Source organism: Oculina patagonica, unplaced genomic scaffold (genome assembly GCF_052425735.1).
Source record: "Oculina patagonica isolate OP01 unplaced genomic scaffold, crgOcupat unplaced852, whole genome shotgun sequence".
NCBI classification, from domain to species: domain Eukaryota; kingdom Metazoa; phylum Cnidaria; class Anthozoa; order Scleractinia; family Oculinidae; genus Oculina; species Oculina patagonica.
Genome location: NW_027558749.1, coordinates 1 through 8,543, shown reverse-complemented (window position 1 = coordinate 8,543; position 8,543 = coordinate 1). Strand labels below are relative to the sequence as shown.

The window sequence follows — 8,543 nt, the reverse complement described above, 5'->3', positions numbered from 1 at the left end:
GTAGAAGCCACAAATGTAATAATTGACTACAAATGTAATAACGCCCTCAAATGTAATAAGGGTTTGACCACAAATGTAATAACGCCCTCAAATGTAATAAGGGTTTGACCACAAATGTAATAACGCCCTCAAATGTAATAAGGGTTTGACCACAAATGTAATAACGCCCTCAAATGTAATAAGGGTTTGATCACAAACATAGCAATGCCTTCAAATGTGATGGGTTACAGGTATCAATTGGAAGAATTAAAACACAGCTCATTTCAAATTCAAAGACCTACACTTGTGTAAGCCAATCGGATTGCGTCATTTATTTTACATTATTAATTTTTTGATTTGCGGAATTTTCTCTTTTGCGGAAAACAGCGCTGTTTACTGTTTTTATTAGATGTTGTATGAAAATTAAATAATCTAAATGTTGAATTTCTAAAGAGGCATTGTGTTCTATGAATTCGGTAAATTTAATTTACGAAAGTACAAGGGGGCGTATGACCTCCTCTTGAGGTTTTTTTGGAGTTTTGAAAAGAGGATTTACTCTTTTGTGCCAAAATATCAGTAGCTGTTCGTTTATTCCTGCGGAAATTTTGATAATCCAACCACGTGTCCATGACTTTTGATGTTGCCATGTCAATGCCATAATTACGAGAAGGTCTGGACAAAAATCGTCATTTTGCATTTTTCTTTATTTATCAAGTTGTTTTAACAGCATAAAATTGTCTGATTTGCCTAATTTTAAATTCCATAAACATTCTGACTTGATTTCCGACTTTCTTTTGAAAATGGCGAAATCCAATATGGTGTCGCTTATGATGTCATCTGACGTCACGCCCCATAAAAAACATGTCACTTTGTAGAGTTATCCAAAACCTTCTACACAGCACAAAATAATTTCACTTTACTTTGAAAGAACAAAAACCTTGAGGAGGGGTTCCATCAACACCCTCTTGTACCACGGAGGGAAAAGGAATTTGCTTCTACGTCTAAGGGTCAAACGTTACATTACATTGTTATTATTTGTGTATGTGTATGGGTGAATGTGTGTTAGATACCGTGGTCTATTAGAACTGAAGTTTGATTATTTCTTGTTTTAGAATTTACAATTCAATTATGCAAATTGAGACTAAGACCTGAAGAAAAGACTGAGACTGAGCAAACTATTAAGTGACATGCAGCTAACAAGGTATCCAGCCTGAAAATAACAATTCCATGTGATTGAGGTACACAAGAACTTTATTTTTATATGGGAGTGAGTGTTTTCTTGGACCACACGTCAAATTCATTAGAAAAACAACATTTGGGACTCTTGTGGCCTTTTTTATTTATTCTCACTTGTGAGGATATCGATTACGTCATTACCCCCTTCTCACAGTCCGAAGTACAAGGCTACCAAACGCCGGTTGCTACATGTAAATGGCCAGCGATAGATTAGGTAGATTGCTGGAGCTGGTAGAAAACGTCATATGACTTGAAATTACTCAAGGTTTTCCTTGCAAAGCGAATTTATACGAAAAGATAATCAATTCTAGCCACCTAGTTGCAACATTTCTCATAAAGTCTTCTGCTTTCTAATGGAAAGAAGAAGACTTCATAGATTAATTTTGTTTTTTAAGGCATTAAATGGCTTGATTGACTGGGATTTTAATTTTTATAGCTTTAAAGACATTCATAATTATAATACTCGTGGACGAAATGACATTTGTAGGCCCAAGTCATGTCGCTCCTGGGGCCAGAACCGTTTTATTAATCAAGCTGCTCACGAATGGAACATTTTACCCGACAAAGCAAAAAGCGCATTTGACATTTTAACTTTTAAAAGACATATTAGAAGTATTTGATAAGTTTTTTAATTTCTTATATTCATTTTTTTTAAAATTTAACTTTTTCATCTTCTATTTTTAATATTCACTTTTTAACCATTTTTATCATATTTGTTATTTATTTTATGCAGGGCCCCACTGAAAACCACCTTTTTGTGACGTGGGCTCCCTGCTAAAATATCTTTATTATTATTATTATTATTATTATCGGTTTTTGTCTGTAAAATAAAAGAAAATTACACGGCCGATTGAAGATATGAATTATATTTATTCGTGTTAAAAACAATATTTTACCCACGCTACCATCTGTAATAATTGTTTTTACCACTCAAGTTTAAAATTCATATCATCGCACCACTGTGTGATAAGTTGTTATTACATTTGTGGTCAAACCCTTATTACACTTGAGGGCGTTATTACTTTTGTTGTCAAACCCTTATTACATTTGAGGGCGTTATTACATTTGTGGCTCCTACAACCATTCAACCAGAATATATTTTGTTTTCCTGAGAAGCAAACGCTGTACACCATAAGGCTATCATAATCAAAACATTAGACCATACACTCACTTTCCACGACTTAGGGCCTTCAATTTTGACTTTATTTCCGAAAATGTTGGCCTCATGAACGGGTCGTTATCCCAGCACATTTGCATCAAGTGAATAACGCCTTTGTTGTCACCAATCTCACTTGGTAAGTCAGGCCTGAATACTGGAATGAGCCGTTTCCTTACTTGTTCGATAACATCTGGGAAAACGAAAAATTAATGTATAAGAGAAATTTGAAATGAGTGATCGCTGCACTTTAGTTTACACATAAGTTATACCTTTCTTTAGAAATTCCAATATAGTATTTTAGAATTCCTGTTAAAGATTTTTATGAATCTCCGCTCAGCAGAAGGCAAACACCCAAGGTATAAGTACGGGCTGAAATTCGATTCAGAGCTATAACAAGTGTGACGTCATTGTCACGTGATATTATTTTATTTCGATCTTCAAAAAATTGATATCATATTATAGGTCAGCCTATGTGTAATCCATGTGTTATAATGGAAATGTAATTGAAATCAAGCTGTTTAGGTATGGGAGGTTCAAAGTTGGGAGGTGCTCCTACAAAAAGTCCGGGTCAAGCCACCTTGACATCTCTGAAGTTTTGCTACGTTTTTCTACTGTTGTCATGCTATGAGTTGTTTTTGATAACTTTATGCCTTTATTGCTTTATAATTTGAAAACTCATCGTTTTTACACAGTCTTCCCGACGAAATCTCTCTTTAGCATGGTTTACTACTGATATTGTAAAGCCCGTTTAAATCAATCGTTCATAATGGCGTACTCACCCTTGGGATCCATACAAAGTGAAGAATATGGTTCCTCTCTACTAAGCAGCTCGCTGAGAATGATCCCATAGCTGTACACGTCACCCGGTTGAGAACAACGCACACCATCATCCTCCCCGAGGAATTCTGGGGCTGTCCAGAACAATTCTAATACAAAAATAAAATAACGTGAGCCAATACAAAAACACATAATTGCAAAAAATATTGCATCTCGGATCTCTTTTAGACTAGCATAAACAAAAATTAATAGAAAACTTACTCTTGTATTTAGCATGTTCACCAACATCCTTTGGCCTTTGACCGGACTTTATAAGACGCAGGCCATAGTCAGATACTTTGCACACCCACCGACTGTCGATCAAACACTTAGATGACGTAAGATGGCCGTGCACTTGCACATGGGAGGCGTGCAGTGCTGACACTCCCTGAAACGTTTTTCAAAATCATAGCAGTATAAGATTGTACACTTAACAGTCCGAGGAACAACGATCATTTTCGGCATAGTGAACTCGGCTATTGATAAGGAGGTTGGTACAAATTAGCTTGCTCAAACGATGATGTTTGTATTTCGATCGTTCGTACTGTTTGGGATGAACAAAAAGAATCGGGGATGTTGTTTTGCACCCTTCTGCGTAAAGCGAAATTTATTCACAAACTATTTAAGGGAGTTAAGGGATTTCAATCGTAAAGACGTAAAAGAAAATGTCTCGGTTACCATGGCAATATCTTGCGCAAACGATGCTAGGAAGAACCAATCGAGTTTTATATTTTCATTGGCTAAGATTTCCTGAAATGAGAAAAAAGAAATATGCCATTCTAAGTGTGCTAGGCATCAGTGATATAGAAGAGTTGCCATATAAAAGAGTGTTAGGCGCTAATGTTTAAATGAATGAGAGTAACTGCTCAGTGGTCTCACCTCTAAGCTGCCTCGGTAGCAGTAGTGGGAAATGATACTGACATGTGGTGACGTGACACACACTCCGATGTAAGGATTGAGATTTGTGTGAACAATGTCGCGAACCTAGCCGCAAGAAAAAAAAAGTTTTTAAATTGTTAATAAGTTCTGTATGTCGCGATCGTAGTATATTCATATCTGCATAGACAAGTTGAAATCCTAATCAATGCACAGTATTAAACTGTAAAGGTCAAATTATTCGTGTCTTTGTTTGACTCGCTAATTATTACGAAGTTGTCAAATGTAACATTATTGAGCCTAGTCAGAAACGGCCTAGTACATTACGCAATTTGTTAGCATATAAACGTATTTCAGTCAACAGTTTTGTAATGTTCTCGTGAAGAGTCTATTTGCAGTTTATTTGATAACTTAACGTTGGTATTGCGTGCCTACCTGTTTCATCTCTATCAAGATTTCACGTGTTAGGTTAATGGAATCCTTGCGTAACCGTTTTATAGCCACTAGGTCTCCCTGGGGCGAAAAAATAACAGGCATGTTATTGTGTGCATCATATAATCTATATTGCATCACCATAATTAGGCTAGATGCAAAGAGGTGAGAGGAAAGTCCGAATAAGTACGGACGGTAATCATATTTGACAAATAAGGCAAAGAGCGTTTGTTTTTCAACAACAGCTTTTAAGAAGACCCATAGTGCAAAATAAAAATCTCTACGAACGCTCTAAGCTCTCTTTTAACCTTGTATCGACCAACGTTTGAAGATAACGGTTTCTCTGCATCCACCCAATCGGAATGTATTGACTGCTGGGACGACATACGACCAAGACTTTTAATGACCTGCCATAAAAACACCATGGTTAGAACATACGTCACGGTAAAAAAAAAGAGAAAAAACAACAAACACACTAAGCTTGCAAGTCACAGCAAAACACTGCGCTTAGGTCACAAGTCACAGTAAAAACACAGTAAGGTCACAAGCCAAGCTATTTAAACCATGTTAAGGTCACAGGTCACAGCAAAACGTTTAAGTTACAGTTAAAACATCACTGTAAGGTCACAGTCGCAGTCCAAGACCACCAAAGTAAAGTCACACTTAAGACACGACAAAATACTACAATAATAAACACGGCCATAACCGAGTGAGCAGAAAAATATTGCAAACCTTACGATTAAATAAAAATTATGTTAACCCTGTTAATCCGCTCAAGATCAGCATCAATATTCTCATAAGTTACACTTGTTATACAGGCTGCATAGACTAACTCTCCAAAGAAGAACTGTACTTCTGAACCCATGTTTAAGCATTTTTTAGATGTGATGAGAAGGCCTTCATTCTCATGACGTGTGTTGAATTTGGAAGAAGCTAGAATTAATGACTTTGCGCCGGTTGACGAACTGAATATAAAGTAAATCATAATTATGTGAACTGCGGTGGAAAGGAAGACAATGAGTGAATTCTCTTAATTGTTGAACTCTCCTTCAGATGTTTTTAAAACTGACTTGTTGGATATTTTGTTACGATCAATCATTTTCGTGCAATTGCTTTGTGGGGCATATATTCAATCTTTTCTACTCCATGTTGTTTTGATGACCAGAAGCTAGCACAGAAAACGATGGTACATATACTAGTAAGTTGAATCGTAGTTAAGCGAGCAATTGGCGTTATAGACTGCTATATTAAAAGTGAAAAAACCTTGCATTATTTTGTATACATGCACCAGTTATTTTTAATGCATTTACCGTGTTAGAGTGCAAGGACGAAACCATGAATATATTAGTGCATTTTCAATAAGGTTCCGTTATGTTACCAATTATCCCGATAATGTGCAGTTAGCGACGTTTTTAGTGAGCTTTTAAGCGCACCATTTTATCATATTCCAGCATCGTTCTGTCGCCAGTACTCACGGTAAATTGAGAACCAATGCTATTTCGAGTCCTTGCTTTTCTCGGGTTTTTCTCTTGCATGCATCCGTCATTGAAGCTCCACTGTAAATGTGTTGAAACGTTTATAAACGGAAAATTTACTTCAAATGTTTGACTACGAAAAGACTGCAATAAAATTGGTTTGTTCAAAACGGAAGTTTGTTTTATGTCATTCGATTTAACAAATCGTCGTAAGTTTTGCACAAGCCCCCATTTTTAAGCTTTGGCTAAATTGGATAGAGCCGCAAGTAGAAGACGCAACTTACCACCTTAGGTCACTTTACTCTCACTTGCGACATCGTGTAGCCAGGAGTTTCTCTGCGATGACTTGCGTTCAATTTGATTGAGATCAAATTAACACGCAATTTGTATTTATCCTCTTAAGTCATTCGCATGATGATTTTGCTTATTTACTAGGCATTGCTAAATTGAATGGAGCCGCAAGTAGTAGACTCAACTTACCACCTTACTCTCACTTGCGACATCGTGTGGCCAGGCGTTTTTGTGCGATGACTTGCGTTCAGTTTGATTGAGATCAAATTAACACGCAATTCGTATTTATCCTCTTAAGTCATTCGCATGATGATTTTGCTTATTTACTAGGTATTGCTAAATTGAATGGAGCCGCAAGTAGTAGACTCAACTTACCACCTTACGCTTACTTGCGACATCGTGTAGCCAGGAGTTTGTGTTGATATTTTTATAGTTTGTCTAAGTTTTGCAGATTGTAATTGGCATGGGAAACGTCATACGTAATCGGAAGCTTCGCTATCGCGGTCGCGATTTTTAATTAAGGTGAGGCCAGGTAACATGCACCGCGAAAAATACAATGCATGTTTTGGAGAGCGGTCTAAGTAAAACGGGGAACTAGGAAATTTTTCTGATCCAATTTGAGGGAATTAAATGTGTTGCAGTTTCGTTTTCAATTTGTCCATACTTTTATGAGGTATTTTTACACGTCAAGTACATGACTGCTCCTCCATTCAAAATCGCGACCGCGACCCAGCTCACACGATCACCTTATATTAACCCTTTAAGTCCTAGCCACGCATATGTGCGTGGAAAATACCAGCAGTGATTGAAAAAACTCTAGCTTTTACATATCTGGGCACATGATAGTAATGACTGCTTTTTATGGCAAAGTGATAATTTTCATAGCTTTAAAAGCCAACTAACTGACTAAAACTCTTGATTTCTGTTGCATATGGTTCTTTGTTCAGCAGCAAATCTGAAAATGCCCGTTTTCTACGTAACAGGACAACAACAAAAAACACACATCTTTGCCTCCATTTTTTTTAATGAAAAAATAATTCTGACTTCAAAAATATACATTTGCAGCAAACTTCAACCCTATTCCCTTCCGTTCACCAAGGAAATTTCCCATCAATCATTCAGCAGACTCAGCAATTACTATTCGATTAGAGCTATGCTTGCAAACCTGTAATTTCCTCGTTGCTGACCGAAAGGGATGCTTGGGAAAAACAGTCATGGCCACGGCATGAAAGGCTTCCTACCTTTATTCCATATATTTTTTATAAGTGTCGAGCCACCCAATCCTGCCGGCAAAATGTTGCACCGATTGCATTCTTTGGAAGTCAGAACTCGTCCAAAATGCCTTGGCAGGTCTTGGAATCCACCCACAGAACGGCCAGAGAGACAACTTTACCAATGAACCGCCATCTTTCGATTCGAATATTTCTGGCGTTCCAATCAAGACAAAATCATCTCTCACCTCTGGTTTCTTTCAGATGCTGGCCTCTACCCACCATTCTAGCTTAATGATGCCAGCCTGGGGGCTTCTGCAGTGGAAAATGACTCGAAAAAACACTTAAAAACGAAATATTCGCCAGATTCGAGCCCGTATGCTCGCTCAACAAGAAAGAAACGGTTGAATGCTGACGTCACAATAAAACTTTGAGCCATCAGTGTTTTGAAACAGCACACATTTTTACTTGAGCTTCTTATATGCAATCACGAAATTCGACAGATTAGTTTAAGCCCAGAAAACTGCTTAAAAAATACCAGAACCTTAGGATTCTAAGGGTTATGGAGAACAATAGGGGTCACGTGACCAGGACGTACGACACCACGGAGTGAAAGCTAGGGTTATGCTTAACCCATAATAGTGTCTGGATTAGGGTTGAAGGTTAAAGGCTTATGGGTTAAGGTTAGGGATGAGTTGTTGGGGTTAAGGTTTGATTTAGGCTTAGGGTGGCAGTTTGGGCCTGGGTAAGTCACGTGACAAGCACTCCTGTCACACTGCATCACATTAAATGAAGTAATTGTAGCCTAATGACTGTGTTAGGCCTAAGTAAAGTTTCTGGGCAAGCTACAGTTTCAAATTATTTACTCATCTTGTTTCAATTCTGTGCTGTGGTCTGATAATAAAGGTTTGAGGGCTAGTGCCATCCACCCCCCCCCCCCCCCTAACTTCTTGCTATGTGTTCAAGTTAACACAAACATTTGCAGAGGGACTAGTATTGATGAGCCTTGCATGTCTGAAGAGTCTCCGAGTTCGAAAGACGAATTGACTAAAAAAGAGCATTTTCGTT

General features: G+C 37.6%; 1 protein-coding gene across 1 annotated transcript; it reads right to left on the bottom strand.

The window, feature by feature from the left end:
- Positions 1–2,317: 2,317 nt before the first annotated feature.
- On the bottom strand, positions 2,318–8,383 carry LOC144641330 (resact receptor-like). The gene is made up of 8 exons (XM_078500350.1): positions 5,974–8,383; positions 4,807–4,905; positions 4,502–4,579; positions 4,070–4,174; positions 3,869–3,940; positions 3,413–3,578; positions 3,154–3,300; positions 2,318–2,564 (listed from the first exon to the last, which is right to left on the bottom strand). The coding sequence occupies exons 1-8, from the start codon at positions 6,031–6,033 to the stop codon at positions 2,383–2,385; spliced, it is 909 nt and encodes a 302-aa protein (XP_078356476.1). The 5' UTR covers positions 6,034–8,383; the 3' UTR covers positions 2,318–2,382.
- Positions 8,384–8,543: the final 160 nt, after the last annotated feature.